The following is a 19,112-nucleotide window of genomic DNA, read 5'->3' as shown; positions in this document are numbered from 1 at the left end:
CAGAACAAAGAAATATGACCACATTACTCCTATTTTAGCTTCATTACACTGGCTCCTAGTATGTTTTAGAATTGACTTTAAAATTCTATTGATCACTTTTAAAGCTCTTCATGGCCTCTCGCCTTGTTATATTTCTGACCTTTTAGTCCCGTACACACCAGCACGTACCTTGAGATCCTCGGGCAGAGGTCTGTTGTCTGTTCCAGAGTCTCGACTGAAAACTAAAGGGGACAGAGCGTTTGCTGTCAGGGCCCCGAGGCTCTGGAACAGCCTGCCCGAGGAAATCAGGTCGGCTGAGTCAGTGAACTCTTTTAAGTCCCTTCTTAAAACATACTTTTATAGGAGAGCTTTTCCCGATCTTATTTGACTTTATTTTATCCCTTTAATTTTATTGTATTTTACTAATTTTATATTTATCTTAAACGTGTATTTTAGTCTTTTCAATGTTTTTGAAAAGTGCTCTACAAATAAAGATTATTATATTATCATTATTATTATAATAAAGCAGCGACAGTCCCTTTCATATTGTTTATGTAATATTTTTTCCCAAAGTGATTCTAGGTTTCATGAACTCTCTTCATGACCCAGATGTCTCTTGGTTTAATTTAAAATGTTACAACATTACCCACAGTGTAATGACAGAATAACAGCGGTACAAACATTAAAATCTTACAGTTTTGGGCCTTTCCTTTGCCATTTTTGCTGGAGTTGTCTGCTGTGTTGGCTGCAGTGGTCTGAGTGACTGTGGGACCAGAGGGCTCGCTAGCTAACCAAGCCGGTGCTTGTGGAGCTTCTCAAATCTAGAAATGTTTGAGCAAATTTTCGATTTGCTGTTTATAGCGAGAATAAGCAGTAAAGTGCACAAACCTGCTCTGTGTAACCGGACTTCAGGCTTGAAAACAGCGTCCAGTAGTTTGCGTTGTCCACAAAGTTCCTCCTCGTACTCTGCTATCGTTCTTTCAAACAGCTCAAATATCTCTTCAGCAGCCGCACTTAGTCGCTGCTGGACAAAAGCTCTCAGCGTTTGGACTTTAGACATGTTTACAGCAGCTTTTCCTCCAGACACACTCCGTTACAGACACGCAGCTCACTCTGATAAAATACACACTGTGAGGCCGAGCTCCGGCTCCGGCTACTTCCTGCTAACAAGCTAACTTCCTTTAGCATTCTTGGCTAACAGGAGATGAGTCTGAGGTGAAACATCCCGAAAGTTTAAACAGAGTCCACTTAAACACGTTGATCCTCACATGCAGGCTCTGCTGCTGAACTGCGCGTGTATAACCATGGTAACGGACGCGCTACCTTAGTAATGTTAACCGCCGGAAGTACACTTGCTTAAAATTTGATGATTTCCAAAATAAAAGTTATCAAACCTTATTTTACAGGCTCATCTCTGTTAAGTATTAAGGACGGTATAAGAATCCAGATCCTTTACTGAAGTAAATATAGAAAATACCACAATGTAAAGAGTACAAAAGAATAATGTTATAAATATACATATTAATACAGACAACTCAACAAGTATAATTACATAGTCACACTATATAATAATCTGGTGTCCACTGTTATGTTGATACATATCTGACTGTATCATATTACTTTTACATCCCCTTTGCTTGAGTAGGTATTGCAGTATTAGTTTAAGTACAACACAAAATAAAATAATAATAATAAACTTTATTTATACAGCCCTTTTCAAAACAAAATTACAAAGTTCTTTACATGGTTGAAACAGGATTAAAACATTTCTGCACTGAGGTAAATAAAATCAGACAATTAAAATAATACAAATAAAAATGAATAAAATAGTCGATAATAAAGACAAGAACAAGGATGGTAATAAAACAGATAAGCTGGGTGGAAATATAATAGAGTGGTGGAAGCATTAATAAGAGATGTTTAAGGTTATTTAAGTAAAATGTTTCTTGTATAGTTTCCATTTTATTCTTATTTTAATTTTATATACTACTTTAATTTTAAATACTAATAACCATTTATTCTGTAAATTTCTTCATTTTAATTGTACTTATTTCTGTCTTTGCGCTGCTGTAACTTCTGAATTTCCCCTCTTGCGGAGAACGAGAGTCAATAATGGAGATGGAATGACAGGGAACCTGCGCAAAGAAGATATTAGTGGGTAAAGGAGTACCAGTTTCTTTCCACATGAATGGAATGATGGATGATGCGTCTTCGTTGTTGTTGATGTCGATGGCTGCGAGGATGTCAGAGACCATTCGTAGCCGCCCATCCTCAGTTTAGGTTCTGCTTGAGGTTTCTACCTGTAGTGCTTGCTCATGGTGGGAATTGTTGGGTCTCTGTAAATAATATTACAAAGAGTATGGTATTATTATGTAATTAGCATATCACTCCCTTGATGTAAAGGAAGCTGTCCAACCCAACACGAGGCAGAGGAGCCATGCAGAGTTCAGTCTACACCAATCTTTTAGAGCGAATGGTATCCTGTGAGAGACATAGAGAGGCTCCGCATCTAAAAAATGCACTGGAACATCCAGAAATATTCTGTGTGTGTTTGGGCCAAAGTTCGAATTTAAGACGAGGTTCCACTGCTAAAATGACCTGAAGTGTAATGTAATAGGTTCATGGTTCAACTTTTTATTATCATGTGTTTAAGAATACAATGAAATGTTTGAACTCTGGCTCTGACACTATATACATACCCAATAACATTAAATATTTACAAAGTGTGAAGTGACCAATATACAACACACAATATTTAATACAACATACAATAACATTACACAATAGCAATTCATGTTTTACAAAACGTGTGTGGTGCGTCAGCTATTTAGCAACCTGACTGCCTGCGAAAAGAAGCAGTTACTGAGTCGGTTTTTCTGTGATCTGATGCTCTGGTAACGTTTATTGGATGGGACGAGTGAACAAAAGAGCATGAGCAGGGAGGCTGGTGTCCTTAAAGATGTTTAGGGCTTTGTTTTTGCAGCAGATGGAGTGAATATCGTGGAGTTGTGATAGTTCTCTGACAATCCTTTTTCCTGCTGTCTGTGGTCCTGAGCAGTCAGGTCGCCAAACAACACAGTGATGCAGCCTGTCAGAATACTATCTGTGGTGCAGCAATAGTTGTTCACAAGAGCCTTGGTACTCATACTAAAAAGGTGCCTCAGAAAGTACAATCTCTGCTGCACCTTCTTGAGGATGCAGTTGGTGTGATTTCCTGATCCTCCTGAAGTCAACAATGATTTTCTTTGTCTTATTGACATTTAGAAGGATGTACCATATGGATAGAACGTCCGCTTCCCTCAGAGGCCCTCTCATCACTGTTAGTCCAATCAATATGGTGTCATATGCAAATTTTATGACGCTGTTGTTATATTTGGCGACACAGTTGTGAGTGAAAAGGAGTAAGGAGTAATTCAGACAAGTATGTTTTACCTACTCAGCCTGTCAGGAAGTCAAATAGCCAATTACAGAACCAAGACCTCTGAGTTTTAACAGCAGTTTGGATGGAACAGCTGTATTAAAATTACAGCTACAATCAATAAACTTCATTTTGACATAGGTATTTTTCTTTTCAAGGTGAATTAAAGCAGTGTGCAGTGAGATAGCATCATCTGAGGAAACACTGGTATCAGAAAATTTCACATAAGAAAAATCAGAATCTATGTTTTAGACATTAACCCTTCTATTCTTTTGTCTTCAGGTGGTGAACTGGACACATTTTGAGAGGAACTTAAAAGTACCTAGAACTCCACATCTAATCTTCTGTTGCATTCACTGCAATTGTCTTTTACAAAGACGCTGAAGGCAGGGGCGAGGTTTAGCTCACCTGGTAGCCCATGTACAAGGCTGAGCCCTTGCTGCAGCGACCCTGTTTGAATCCAACCTGTCACCCAACTGCTCTCCCTCGTTTCTTGCCACTGTCCTATCTATTAAACTTCTTTTAATAACTGTGAATCCAGCCCTGAATAAATCCTTTAAAACATTACAGTCTAAAATAATTGTCTTTCTGCATTTTATTGAACTATTAGTCTTAATAAGTCACGTTTAAAAGTGGTTAATAGTGTCTCTTATTAAGTCCTGAAGTTTCTGAAACTGTTCCTCGCACATAAACTAATAAACAACAAACATCAGCAGAAAAGTTCATAAAAAGTGGAACAGTTGGTTTTCCCTGTTTTTGCATGTAGTTCATTGAGATATTGCTGCCATCCAGTGGACATCAGAGTAAACGTCATTGTACCAGTCAAAAGATGTATTACTGCAGTGCTTGTAGGAGAATAAACACATTAAAGTATAGATTTCTATGTGTATTATATGAGCAGAAGTGAGCTTTAGAAATAGCACACATCGAGATATGGGACCAACAATTCAGTATACTAAGAAGACTCACAGACAGCTGAGAGCAACTAAACAGTGTGAATTATAATTTGAAAAACAGTGCTATATTTTGTCATACTATGCTGTGACTATCTGCATTATGAAACGTGAACATGTAAGCGTTTGTTCAGTCTAATAAAAAGACAGGAACCTTCCCAGGGGTCATATTTCTCTCATAACTGGACTTTCTCAGAGCTTTTGCTCTTTCTTTTGCCATCCGTTTATTGTTGGCATGTCATTATTTTGGACACTGGTTATTAGATCCACATGATCCTACATTATTTTTTTATTCACCCATTTATTATGTCACTATAGATAAAATTAGATGAACATAATCATCAGGGTGGACGACGACCTTTTTCTCTTCATTAGAAAAACATGAAAATGCCAGAAACTGCTTGTTTTAGATTCCAAAAAATTTGCAAGTACTTTACTTTCTGCATAATGATTATTTACAGTTGGATCATGTAACTTGTATCTATCAGGTTTTCTAAATAATAAATTATAATTTAGTATACCTAAATCAATTCACCACCAAAATGCTGCAGCTTGACGTTTACCTTGTGTAAAAATTTCATCTTCAATCTTTAAGGATTGACTTTTTTACTTTTAAGGCCAGACATGGGCCAGCACTTTCAAATCTTTGAGCTTTTATCCTCTGGTAGGACATTGCCAACTATTCCAAGGTCTAGGTTAAAAATCAAAGGAGACAGGGCCTCGGCTATCAGGGCCCCTCCACTCTGGATCAGTCTACCAGAGGAGATCAGAGTCTGCTCCTGGTTCCATCTCACTTCTGAAGACTCATTTATGCAAAACAGCTTTCAATGTGTGCTGTGTAATGTATTCCTCCGTTATTTGTTTATTGACTGATTTATGTTTTATTTACTTTATCCAAACCACTACGTGATTCGTTGCACACCACACTGTGTGCGATACCGTGTGTCTATGTTTGACATTGGTTGCTGTAAAGCATTTTTTTGGTACTGAAACACGCTATACAAATGAAGATATATTATTACAGTATGAGCAGTTTCAGAATCAACTGTTCAGGTTTTACACATAAGGAGCTCAAGCCAATTCAATTAGAAATAAACTGTTGTTGGGAGGTAAGTCAAGTCATTTCATTTATAAACTATATTTTAAAAAACGTTGAACACAGTATTTTACGTCACCTGTACAGCACTAAGACAATTTTAATCCATTTTAAATCAATGAATAAGTAATACCAAAACGCACCCTGAAAACAACCAAATATTGTGACACTAATAAAACCTTAATTAAAATGATCACAAGGCTTCTCTGCAGCTTTATTTACTTTCCCTGCTCTCAACAGCACAGTTGTGTGATTTGAGGTAATCGAGCCGAGGGAATTTTTTATTACAAACACTGCAACTAAATGGTTTCTCGCCCGTGTGGATTCTCACGTGTCTGGACAAAGCACTTCTTTGACTGAAACTTGCTTTACAAACTGAGCAGCTGAAAGGTTTTTCTCCTGTATGAACTCTCAAGTGTGAGGTCAAATTTGAGCTTTCAGCAAATCTTTTACCACAAACAAAACAATGTAAGCGTTTCTCCCCTGTGTGGACAGTTGAGTGTTGTCTCAAAAGTGTATTTCTCGCAAATCTTCTACCACAATCTGAACAACTAAATGGTTTCTCCCCAGTATGTATTCTCATGTGTGTGGACAAAGAGCTTCTGTCACGGAAACTTGTTTTACAAATTGAGCAGCTGAAAGGTTTTTCTCCTGTATGAACTCTTAAGTGTGAGGTCAAATTAGAGCTTTCTGCAAATCTTTTACCACAGATAGAGCAAATAAATGGTTTCTCCCCTGTGTGGATTCTCTTGTGTCTGGACAAAGAGCTTCTGTCACCAAAACTTGTTTTACAAACTGAGCAGCTGAAAGGTTTTTCTCCTGTATGAACTATTAGGTGTGTGGTCAAATTTGAACTTCGTATAAATCCTTTACCACAAAATGAACAACTATATGCTTTCTCTCCTGTGTGAATTCTCATATGTCTCTTCAGATTTGAGTTTTGGCTGAATAATTTACCACACTCAGAGCAGCTAAATGATTTCTCACCAGTGGTACATCCACCGTTATTTTGCAGAGGGTCTGAACATGACTTCACCTGGCCAGGTTCCCTGGTCTCCTCCCAATCACAACTGTCATCAGTCTCAGGTTCAGAGTGTGAAGTCTTGTCAGTGGCCTGTTGTAGATGTCCATCTACTTCAGAGTTCCTGGCTGGTTCTAGTCCTCCACAGTCCTCTCCATCAGATTCTGTTTTCTCCTGTTCAGTTAGTCTTTGATGAAGCTGTGAGGACTGAGGTGTCTCTTCATCGTCTTCTTCACTCTTCACAAGAACTGGAGTGAATGTGAACTTGGTGATATCAGCCTCCTCCAGTCCTTGAAGCTGCTCTCCCTCCCGACTGGTCCAGAGTTCCTCCTGTTCCTCTTTAATGTGTTGGGGCTCTGGTGGGTCCTCCTGGTCCAGAGTGGGGCTCCACTCCTGCTGCTCAGGGGGAACCTCTTCTGTTCTTACCAACAGCAGCTGGACATCTGTAGAGAATGAAATGCATACACGTTTTATAAAAAAATAAATTTCTTCTTGCTGTAAGGTTTTCATACCGCTTATCTGTCTTTACATTGTGACTAATGTTGAAACATTTTAACTTAAATCAAGAGACAGCTGGTGTGTGCGGGTTGTTGATATAAAAGTTGAAACATATCTGAGAGCAACACAGAATGACAGACTGCACTGAATTATATTCTGTTGTAGTTTTAGATTATCGAATTGTCACCTGAATTTTGTGTGCCCCTTGACATAAATAAAACCATTTCCACCATAAATTGATTCCGAAAAATTAAACAGAATGCAGGAAATTAAGTTTTAAATGCTCAAAATTTTCATATGATTCGGCATTTAGGATTTCTTAAAAAACGTGTTAAAATAGGATCTAGTCTCGTCACACCGATTTTCACTTTGGTTTGGAGTTGGTTTTTAATTGTCAAATATTGGTAGAGTCACTGAATCACTGCACTAAAAGCCTTCGCTGAAACCATACAGAGGTTGTGTAATGGATCATTTCCCACTCTGTGCCAAGAATGCGCATGATCCCTCCAAGTGGCCTCTTCACAGAACAGACTGCCTAATCTGAAAACTACCAACAAATAGCAACTGATGGTAAGGCACATGTGAAGGAGCGATTTGGGTTCATGGGACATCTTCAAAGTGCCATGTTGTTGCAGATTGAGCAAATGCATACCCAGTGATAAAAAGAGAGTGAAACTGCCCACTGAGTTTATGTATCAGAGGGGAGTTCGGTGTCGGCAGTGGCCCTACTCAACCTCACAGTTAGTGTTTGATTTTGGTGGGTCTAAATGGTGACAGGTAGCAAAACCAGCCAGTTATTCTGAAACTCTGTTCACTCACATTTTACATGCATTCATCACTGTTCACCCTACTCACACACCCACACAGACCATACCTTCCATGGTATACAATATTCCCAGCTGATTTAAGTTTCTACACCCCTGCTTCCAACTTCTGAGTCTGTCTGCCAAATGAGTGAGTGATATGAGACATGAGCGACGGTAGATACAGCCGTTGTAGTTCATTTGAGCATACAGTACCGTTGCCACATACTCCACGCTGAGTTCGGGCGGATTGTAAACATCCAGACTGTTTCACTTACAGGTTGTATGACAGTATAAACTGTTCTCAGATCACCTTGACGTCAGATAATTAACAAATGTAAGACTGGTAGTATAATGTTGTTGATAGCAGAGAGTGTGGAATATAAATGTGGTGATGGTGTGATGCTTATCAGCTGACAGCGATCTCCACTCTGCATTCCAGCTGAGCGATAAACACCTCAGACTGTTTCACTTATGTATATAACTACAAACACATTAAAACCGACTGTGGCACAAATCAGACCAACAACATGAACATCTGGATGATTTATTGACGTTTGTAGCGTTTTGACAGGCATCGACGCAGTCACCTACCTGATCATGTCCAGTTCTCGCTTTGAATTAATGTGCAGGATCCCTGTGAATCAACAGGCAGGATAAGATGCTTATCTACGTGACGATACATTAAGTAAAATTAACAAAGTTATTGGAACGTATTTCCTGGTTTGCAGTCAAAGGATCCTGAAGACCAGTTAATTTAGCTACCACTTAAACTGTCACACTGGTAAATCTAGATAAAATATAGGATTTCTTTTGTGCACTGTTTTTGGAATCTAAATGCAACTAACTGAATGTTATTTAACCAGAAGTCTTTATCATCTGCTGGAACTCACTTTGGCTGAAGTCTCACCAATAGTATTTTCACAGAGTGGTATTAGTACTTTTACTGCAGTAAAGGCAGTTTACAGTGAGAATAAGCAGTAAAGTGTACAAACCTGCTTCAGGCTTGAAAACAGCGTCCAGTAGTTTGCGTTGTCCACAAAGTTCCTCCTCGTTCTCCACTTTAGACATTTTTACTAATTCACAGCAGCTTTTCCTCCAGACTGTTTCCAGCTAGCAAGCTAAGCTAACTGCATTAGCTTCGTAGGACACCGGGAGATAATTCAGATGTTAAACATGTTCAGATAAAGGGAACAGCACAGAGTCTATTCAGACAGCTCTATCTGGACATTTGGACATTTGGGCTCCGTGAAAAATACAGTTTGGTCTCTATGGAAGCTGCTCCGACTGTGAGGCCGAGCTCCGGCTCCGGCTATTTCCTGCTGACAAGCTAACTTCCTTTAGCATTCTTGGCTAACAGGAGATGAGTCTGAGGTGAAACATCCCGAAAGTTTAAACAGAGTCCACTTAAACACGTTTATCCTCACATGCAGGCTCTGCTGCTGCACTCGAGTGGACCTTGTAGTAATGTAACGGGGAAAGTTAGCATGTTAGCCACCGGAAGTACAGCTCTTCTTCTTCTTCTTCTTGTTTGGTTTTGTGAGCAGACTACGGAGCAACATTAAAGGTGCATGCTGCCACCTGCTGGACCGGATTGTGTAGCATCAGGACTAAATAAAGAAGTCATATTATTGGGCTCTTTCGAAGTTAGTCTCTTTTCAACAAAATTCCCTTTATGTTTCCACAGACTGTTTCCTTGCTGAGCCAGGCAGAGGGATATGTCTCTGTAGTAACTTGGAGGTTTGTTGCTGCAACAAAACAACTGCAATAAAAACACACACACAAATCTAGAATGACGATTGATAACAGTAAACAACAACTCTCTCAACATACTGTTGGGGATAAGGGTATACATGACATCAAGATTTCTATTAAATAAAGTAATAATTATTATTGTAACTATTATTTAATAATAATAATTGATATATGACAAAAAGTAAATTACATAAAATGTGTATGGAAGTAGCCAATGAGTGAGCCATTTTCTTTCCCAAATATCCAGATGCTCCGTTTGATCTGAAGATCCATCCATCCATCCTTCCATCCATCCATCCATCCATCCTCAACCGCTTATTCTTTGTACAGGGTCGCAGCGGGCTGGAGCTAATCCCAGCTTACATTGGGCGAAAGGCGGGGTACACCCTGGACAGGTCGCAATATGCATATGTTATTTCTTAAATTGATTCAGATATTACTTCCCCTGGTAGGGGTGTAGACACGCTGCTGGAGTTCAGGTAAAACAGTTTTGAGGTATGTTTAATTAAAAACACAGACATAAGAAATGTCATGATGTAGTTTATTTGGTCCAAAGGATCACTTACCTCTGTACTATTTATACTGTGAACACTATTAGGAGTTGTCTGTCTGTGATATTGTGTAAGACTGAAACATGGCACAGCTCCTCTCACAATTCTGAGGAAATGTCTCAGATCTGTCTTCTCTCTATACACTCCAGTGTGTATTATACACAGCAAGCCTTCCAATTATGTCACGCAAGTGAAGATAATCTATAAAATTGGAAGAATGTATTTAATGTTCTCAGTATAACAACATAATGGAAATTTAATTAAACTACATATTTTGAACAAACTGAACAGTGAACAATATTTGTTATGTTCTGAAACCTGGGATCTGTATTAGGCTCTAAAATAAATGTTGTGGCTTTGAACAAAGCTTGGCAGCGCTGAGTGCGTTTGTAATGATGAACCCAATGTCAGTTTGAAGAGAGTAATGCAGGGGCTTTAATGTACAACAGTATATGACTCGTTTGTAGAGAAATAATTTGTAACTGACTAACCTTTGCAACAAATAGCCCCTTTTCCACAGAAATGTTTATTTAACCAGTAAATGTGCACTCAGTATATGTCGTCATGTCTTCACGTAATTATGACCTACTAACTTTATTGTTAACATTGCTGTGTGTTTTGTGATTGAATTTAGAGGTCTCTGTCAGTTTACTTTTGTTGTCACTTAGTAAGGTGGTGAAATTCAACATTTACATGGTCTTGGTCTGGAAAGAGAGGACGTTGGTATCCCATGAACATAAATGGTTTAAAACCTGTGGCCGCACAGGAGAGGTAGTTGTTGGCATATTCTACCCAAGACATTTGGCCATTCCAGGAGGAGTGATGCGCTGAAATGCACTGGTAAGCTGACTCCAAATCCTGGTTGGCCTGCTCCGTCTGCCTGTTGGTTTGAGGATGATACCCTTATGAGAGGTTGACTGTCGCCCCAGCCGCCTAGCAGAAAGCCTTCCAGACTTATGACAAAAGCTACGGACCTCCGTCTGACACAATATCCTGAGGGATACCATTGGAGCGACAAATATGCTGGATAAGTAGGTCTGCAGTCAGTATCAGGAAGTTCAGCATGGGGAACAAAGTGCACAGCCTTAGACAGCCTGCGGTCTCCACTAGGTACAAATGAGCAGTCATGTGAATTCTGTGTGAATGTTTTGAGTGAAAAATAAAGCACTGATTTTGCAACATTTATGAAAAATAACAGCAAAATATTTTATTAAGCAATGGTAACTTAGTGAGGTTAGTATGTCAAGGCTGTTTTTCAAAAAAAGTAATTGTTGTATGCTGATAATGTGTTAGATCCTGGGGTTTTAAACCCAGCTTTATGAACTAGTAAACATTAATATTGTAGGGAGCTGCGAAATGCAGGTGGGTGCAGATCCTCTGCAGATCCTGACATTGACTTTAATTCATTTTCAAAAAGTGAAGTCAGCTTTACAAGACCTTGCCTTACTAGACTTTGGTCTAGTTTCGGGCCCCGGGAACTTAACTTATGTGGACTGATGTGGAGACAGTATGGGAGAGGGGGCCTCCAGCTGTTTGAAGCCTCATTAGTTTCTTCACAAAGACAATAAACGGTGCAAAGACTATGTGAGGAGGAGAGTAGGCTACTACTATAACACTGTAAGACTCCCAATGGGACATTCAAATTGATGCAACCGCACCGGAGTTATTGTCCTTTGATTTCTTCTCCCTCATCAACAAAAGCTCATAGCAGTCACACAAACGTTTGCTACACAAGTTTTTTCATTCACCTATTTATTATGTCACTACAGATACAATTAGATGAGTTTATGAAAATGATCATGGTGGACTACGACCTAGAGAAACACGAAACAGCCAGAAACTGCTTGTTGTAGGCTCCAAAATATTGGCAAATATTTAACTTCACTTCCGTCATAATGATGATTTACAATAAATGCTACAGATCTATAAATGTCTTATCAATCCATAATAGGCCTGCATGATGTGAGGAGAATCTGCAATATTGGGATGACGATATGTGAAAAATAAATATTTAAAAGTGCATATTAGCTGCCTGGTTGTTTTTAAATTCACGATTAGAATTTCATTTTTCAAAGTTTAACACAACGCTGCTTCCACAACAGCAGTAAAGTTTACAGCAGCACAGTCACTATATAGACTCAATATCTGGCATTCAAAATACTGAGTGATGGTTAAAAAGAATGAGAAACTCAGACATCAATCAGCATCAGTCTGTCCTCTTTCTAGATTCACATCATAAATGAAGAGAAATCAAGAAAAATAACACTTGATTTTAGACAACACCTGAAACAAGTAAAAATGTTCTTTATTCACTGGAAGATTTGATGAAAAGAAAACTTGACAGACTAGAAGGAGCTGCAGAGAAACCTCTTTGTTAACAGCAAGTTATCGCCATCTACTTACTTGCTTCTTCCAAATTACAGGCTTGAAAAATCTGAACCCGTGCTTCATTTACGTCTGCTGCTCTCACCAGCACACTTGTGCTTTTTGAAATAACGGCGCAGAGAGAATCGTTTATCGCAATTGCTGCAACTAAAGGGTTTCTCTCCCATGTGGACAGTCAAGTGTTCTCTCAGAGTTGCACTTCGTGTAAATGCTTTACCACATACTGAACAACAAAAGGGCTTCTCCCCAGTATGCATTCTCATGTGTGTGGACAAATTACTTCTGCGACTGAAACTTGCTTTACAGACTGAGCAGCTGAACGGTTTGTCTCCTGTATGAACTCTTAAGTGTGAGGTCAAAGTTGAGCTTTGAGTGGATCTTGTACCACAGACAAAATAACTGAAGGGTTTTCCCTCTGTGTGGACACCCAAGTGTTGTCTCAGATATACCTTTTGTGCAAATGTTTTACCACATACTGAACTAATGAACGGTTTCTCCACAGTATGTATTCTCATGTGGGTGGACAAATTGCGTCTGAGACTGAAACTTGCTTTACAAACTGAGCATGTGAAAGGTTTTTCTCCTGTATGAACTCTCAAGTGTGAGGTCAAATTTGAACTTTGTGCAAATCGTCTACCACATACAGAACAACTGAAAGGTTTCTCTCCTGTATGAATTCTCATGTGTCTCTTTAGCTTTGAGTTATAGCGAAATGGTTTACCACACTCAGAGCAGCTAAACAGTTTCTCACCAGTGTTACATCTACTGTTATATTTCAGAAGGTTGGAACCTGACTGAGGTTCCCTGGTTTCTTCCAAATCACAACTGTTATCAGTCTCAGGTTCAGAGGGGTGAGACGTCTTTTCCTGAGTAGCTGGTCGTGAAGGTCTATATAGATCTGAGTTCCTGGCTGGTTCTGGTCCTCCACAGTCCTCTCCATCAGCTTCTGTTTCCATTTGATCAGTGAGTCTTTGATGAAGCTGTGAGGACTGAGGTTTCTCTTCTTCATCATCTTCTTCGCTCTTCACAACACGAGTGAATGTGAACCTGGTGATATCAGCCTCTTCCAGCCCTCGAAGCTGCTCTCCCTCCTGACAGGTCCAGAGTTCCTCCTGTTCCTCTTTAATGTGTGGGGGCTCTGGTGGGTCCTCCTGGTTCAGACTGGGGCTCCACTCCTCGTTAATATGTATGTGCTCTTGTGGGTCCTCCTGGTCCAGACTCGGACTGCACCCCTCCTTATTGTGTGGAGTCTCTGGTGGGTCCTCCTGGTCCAGACTGGGGCTCCACTCCTGCTGCTCAAGAGGAACCACTGCTTTCAGCTTGCCTGTGGAGAAAAACAATATACAAACACGTATTGGAAAACTGTAACTTCCTGTTAACATTTAAACCACAGACACCACTACTTTCCTAAATGAGTGGAAAAATTATGCAAATTTTGTACAACATATCTGGAACTAATAAGCTCTGATTATAATAAAAGACCATTTTAACAGGTTCAATGTCTTTACTGTAAAGCTCAAAATACAAAACAAGGCATCTGATAGTGGAAAACAGGAAGAACAGGTAGGACACATCAGAATACACGGGACTACGGTGGAGACATCCAGCTGCTTTAGGTTCCTCTGGGTCCACATCAGCAAGAACCTGACCTGGACTCACCACACTGACACCCTCACAAAGACAGCCAGACAACGGCTCTTCTTCCTCCACAGGATGAAGCAGCTCAAAATGGACTCCAGGATACTCTGAACCTTTCTGCAGGTGCAACACCATCCTGACTGGCTGCATTAACGCCTGGTATGGCAGTTGCACTGCCCTCAGCCATAAGGCTTTACAGAGGGTGGGAATAACTGCTCAGTGCATAACCAGGACAGAGCTGCCATCCTTGAAGGAACTGACTGCCACTACAAATTTTATTTAAAATTTGGAGCGTTTGCTGCGGTCCGCCATGGTCCAGAACTGGAAACAGAAGGACTCTCTTCTTCATGTTTTGTCGACGTACTGCGTGACAAATGACCTGACGTTAGGGCGGCATGGCAGGTCCGGCCAGATACACTTTGATGGACTGTAACATGCTCACTGCAGTTTAATCAGGAGCTGAAATATGCAGCAAGGTACGAACCGAGCACCAGAATCCACATGTGTCTTAACTAATGGTTGTTTGAAATTTGGTACCTGTCCTCAAAACCGTCTCGGCTTGGACAGTGCCACTTTGGACTCTGCAGCTGTTTAACAAACTCAAACCAATCTGTGACCAATCTGTTTAATTCTGATATCTTAGAGTCTGCCTCAACATCAAGACGTTGCATTGATCCCACTGATTGATTGACTCTGATAAGAAATACACAATTATTGGAAAACAGAGATAAAAGTTCTCAGATTCTTAGTTGAAGTAAAAATAATATGAAAGGGAAAACTACTTTATTACAAGTTGAAGTATTGCATTTAAAACTTCAGGTAAAAAAGGTACCAAAACACTAGCATGTAAACATACCTAAAGTACTCATTATGCAGACTGGTCCGTATACCGTGTCTTATGATTTGATTAGGATTACTGAGACATTTATATGTTCGTCACTTTACTCTTACAGATGGTAAAGGCAGAGCTTGTGCAATTCTCCAGTGTCTTCCCCCAGAGGATCATTAAAGTTTTATCTTTATCTGTAATAATACCTAATCAGGTATTTGCTGACTATGATCTGTATTGATTACCTGAATCTGCAAAATTATGACATAAATGTAAAAACTTCACACATTTTTGAGGTGGAAAGGAAGTATAAAGTAGCCGTCCTGATGTCAAGTACAGTTTAGGAGTAAATGTACTTTCCACGACTGGATACTAGAGTCTGACCAAAGTTCAGAATCGCATTAGATAAAAAAATATTTTCCTTTTCATTTGTTTTCTGTAGATATGAGAACTGATCCAAGATAACATGACATAATGCAGTTTTAAAATAAACTTTATGAATTTTATTTTAAATAATAGTACTATGAACTGAAGTACAGCTGATTACTGGGTAGCGGTGTAGGTACCAGTTCTGCTCGAGGGGCCTGCGCCTGCTGGTAACGTCACATAACGTGATTGGCTGTACGTTTGTATGATGAGGTGGCAGATTATGATTGGCTGCATGCCGTAGTGTTTATGGATACTAGTTTTCGGTGAATTAATGTAAGCAAATGTTGTGCAAATGTTAAGCAAACATGGGTGCTTAAGCCAAAGTAAATATGAAATAAAAGCAGAAATATTTAATAAAGACCCCAAGCGGACCTCATTTATATCCGGGGCACTATGTAGTTTGTCCGAGTAGCTTAAGTTAGCTACCGTTAGCTTCCGTTAGCTTAACTTGATCGGCAGCTAACATTAGCGTTGTAACATTAATACACAGCTATTGCCAGGCTGTGTTAGGTCCCGTTTAATAAGTAGAGCTATATTTCATTGTATAAGTTCTCCCAGAACTGTTAAATAATTTTATTTAAACAGCTCTGGGGTCTCCCTCATGTCAGCTTGTACTGGATACAGAAACGTCATTGAGGCAAAACAGAATTCTGATTCCCAGACACCCTGTATCTTTCAGTTTGTTGTCATAACAGAAACAGCTGTATAGTACAGGACACATGAGTAAGAGAAGAAAGTTTCATTCAGAGAAAAGCTGTTGATTTTAATGCTGTTGTAGGTTAATCAGGATTACCAAAGTATTAATATCTGTAGAGTACATGAAATAAAGATACTGAGTTACCACGGACAAATCAGAGCTGCTCATTATAGACAGATTATAGTGAAGTCACACGTGATTGGATCAGGGGCTGATGTCTTAGTCTACAACCTCTATAAGAATAACTGCTCATCTGTGCTACCTCTGTAGCAATCTTAAATAACATCAGATTGTCAACACCCTCTCCAGAATTGTTCTGTTGAATAGACCCCTGGACGACCGATGCCCAAGTCCAATACTGTTGAATTTAAGAACCAATACCGGTTCAATCACCCAAATTAATGTCTCTGTAGCCGTCAACTTATTAATTATTTAACATGATGAACTGTAGCCGATTTAGACCTGGAACAAAATAAAAACTTATTGTAATTAAGGTGACTGGCGTAATGGGATTATTTCTGGAATAGTAATTACTGAACCATGACTCTTTAGCAGATATTTAAACCATGGCGCACTGACAGCGGCTCTGCGCAGAAGACAGGTCAGGTATAAAGTTTAAATTCATAGAGAGGCTATGTTCATACAACCAGATCAACAGAAATCAGGATCGAGGCAAGGCAAGTTTATTTGTGCAGCACATTTCAACCACAAGACAATTCAAAGTGCTAAACATAAAAACATGAAAATCTAATTTTGAAAAGGGTGTAATAAAAAATAAAAACAGGATTAAAAAAACAACACAACAACAAAAAACAGGGTAAAACAGCACAGTAAAAGTTACAGTGCAGTGTCCAATCAGGGTTAGAAGAGTTAAATAGAAAATAAAAACAGGCTGAGGGGTTGAGCAAATAAATGAGTTACAATTATTTTTTGTCTTTGAAAAGAGAATAAACATTTTCAGATTTACACCAATAGACTACTGCTGGGCTCTACAGTGCGACTATTTGGCTCGAATATGCCCCTAAAAATCGATAGATGCGAACTGGGAAAAATTATTCACGAGCACAATGTGCGAGTAACTACAATAATCCCCCCCCACCCTGCCCACCGCGCCGCTAATTGTTCAAAACACCCCGACGCTAAGCTGGTGTCAGTCAAATGAGAGTTGTTGAAACTCTGGTAAGAAAAAAAAGCCAGCTAGCCACAGGAGCACTGAGAAAGATCCTGGTGGGCGTGTCGCTCGGTGTCCGATTGAGCAGCTCGTTACAAAAGACCGAGATGCAGCAGCTGGAGCGGCGAGACAGAAGACAGCAGGAGAAGATAAGGAGGTTTTGGGTTTGGCTAGCTGGATATTTAGCTTCATCAGGTACCTTTTGTTGAAACATGTTCAACTTTTCATAAAATCGATTTGCTCGTTAATTTCGCTTCACGTCAACTGACCAATCACAGCCTGGATGGGGCGGGACATAAAAATGGCATCCTACAGTAAACTTTCAAATGTTGACCTCTTCCTGCATGAATAGTTAATTTCTGATTGTTGATGAGACAGCAGCATTAACAAATTAAGTTGGCCATTTTTTTGCACAAGTATTTAATGACTGAAAACATGAAACTGCTGTTTTGTCCAACAGGAATTAATTTTATACCAGTGGTGAGCTGTATAGTTTACTATTACATAAAAAGGGCAATAGCCTACATATAGTAAAAATAAATCATTTATATATTAACATACTAACAGTATGCTATTAGATTGAAATTGAACTTTTTATCTATACTATTATAATATTACACCCATTAAAACTAGTTTCTCCTCCACGCTGTGCGAAGGAGCCTCTGCAGTGGAAAGATGAAGCCAGTATGAGCTCCTTCTATCCTCCTGAGAGCAACACGTTCCCCTCGTTCTGTTTTACTAAACTTACTGTAGTTCTGTTCAGTTGTATTTTTACATTAGCTGTGGCTTGTGTGGTTGCTGGTGGTGGATCGTGAATCCGTCTCTGGTTCAAAAGTTTTTGTGATGACTGATCAGTATTTTAAAAGCTTTTTTCAATGTCTCAAATTTTCAAAACATTTGTTTCATATTTTAAAAAGCTTTAACAAAATATTAAGGCCGAGGTGTACAGATACCAGGGTCTTCACTTCAAGTCCTCCAATGGTTTCACACCATAGTTGAACACAAGGAGAACGAGCACACACGTAGTATAAATATGTATAAAATAAACAGTTTGTTAAACTCTGTGTTACTTGGAACATTTTTCACTGTGCTCCTAAATGTCTTTGTGTTCTCCTTGGGAAAAAGGTTAGCGTAGAGCCCTGCGATCACGATGCTTAAGGTACATCTTATATATTCTTAGGGTTAAATGTTTCACTGAATATGGTACGATGGGAATAATAATCAATGTAACTAAACCATTTGTACTCAGCTCTGGAGTTAAAATGGTAGTAATTTTATTTGTTTTAATGGTTTCTTTACTTAATTAAAAGTGCGTAAATATAATGACATTTACACCAAAGTAGGCCCTAAAATAAATTATTATATCATCAGATAATTATTTCTGATGGTTTCATAATTTCACTACTGTAGATGAAAGTGGAGCAAATTTTCAAGAGCAACTGAACAGTGTTCAGAATAAACCTTTATTACAGCATAAACTAGTATTAACTGGATTTTCTATATTTGAATAATGATCAGTACGAAAATAATTCCCATATCAGGATTTGAATGCAGGACTTTTACTCGCAGTGGAGTATTTTCACAGAGTGGTATTAGTACTTTTACTGCAGTAAAGGCAGTTTACAGTGAGAATAAGCAGTAAAGTGCACAAACCTGCTCTGTGTAACCGGACTTCAGGCTTGAAAACAGCGTCCAGTAGTTTGCGTTGTCCACAAAGTTCCTCCTCGTACTCTGCTATCGTTCTTTCAAACAGCTCAAATATCTCTTCAGCAGCCGCACTTAGTCGCTGCTGGACAAAAGCTCTCAGCGTTTGGACTTTAGACATGTTTACAGCAGCTTTTCCTCCAGACACACTCCGTTACAGCTCACGCGCTGTGTTGATAACTCAC

At 39.3% G+C, this 19,112-nt stretch overlaps 3 protein-coding genes across 5 annotated transcripts in view; all 3 read right to left on the bottom strand.

The window, feature by feature from the left end:
* Positions 1 to 1,290, bottom strand: part of LOC123971657 (gastrula zinc finger protein XlCGF57.1-like) — a 6,765-nt gene extending 5,475 nt beyond the window's left edge. Inside the window, exon 1 of one of the 2 annotated variants that reach the window (XM_046050629.1) lies at positions 868 to 1,290. In XM_046050629.1, coding sequence (XP_045906585.1) covers positions 868 to 1,039 — 172 coding nt within the window. In that variant the 5' untranslated portion in view covers positions 1,040 to 1,290. The remainder of the gene's footprint in view (positions 1 to 867) is intronic. The other variant, XM_046050637.1, reaches the window with a different exon arrangement.
* Positions 1,291 to 2,719: 1,429 nt separating this feature from the next.
* On the bottom strand, positions 2,720 to 9,190 carry LOC123971904 (zinc finger protein OZF-like). Of its 2 annotated transcripts, XR_006825327.1 has the most exons (3): positions 8,764 to 9,186; positions 8,363 to 8,405; positions 6,777 to 6,910 (listed from the first exon to the last, which is right to left on the bottom strand). XR_006825327.1 is itself a non-coding variant. In XM_046050972.1 (2 exons), the coding sequence occupies exons 1-2, from the start codon at positions 8,837 to 8,839 to the stop codon at positions 5,661 to 5,663; spliced, it is 1,326 nt and encodes a 441-aa protein (XP_045906928.1). In that variant the 5' UTR covers positions 8,840 to 9,190; the 3' UTR covers positions 2,720 to 5,660. The 2 variants fall into 2 exon arrangements, 1 of the variants encoding a protein (XP_045906928.1); XM_046050972.1 differs by lacking the exon at positions 8,363 to 8,405 and having other exon boundaries at positions 2,720 to 6,910; positions 8,764 to 9,190.
* Positions 9,191 to 12,113: 2,923 nt separating this feature from the next.
* Positions 12,114 to 19,112, bottom strand: LOC123971829 (zinc finger protein 135-like). Its single transcript, XM_046050846.1, has 2 exons — positions 18,877 to 19,112; positions 12,114 to 13,783 (listed from the first exon to the last, which is right to left on the bottom strand). The coding sequence occupies exons 1-2, from the start codon at positions 19,046 to 19,048 to the stop codon at positions 12,522 to 12,524; spliced, it is 1,434 nt and encodes a 477-aa protein (XP_045906802.1). The 5' UTR covers positions 19,049 to 19,112; the 3' UTR covers positions 12,114 to 12,521.

Source organism: Micropterus dolomieu, linkage group LG01 (assembly GCF_021292245.1).
Source record: "Micropterus dolomieu isolate WLL.071019.BEF.003 ecotype Adirondacks linkage group LG01, ASM2129224v1, whole genome shotgun sequence".
NCBI classification, from domain to species: Eukaryota; Metazoa; Chordata; class Actinopteri; order Centrarchiformes; family Centrarchidae; genus Micropterus; species Micropterus dolomieu.
This window is presented reverse-complemented; position numbering and strand designations above follow the sequence as displayed.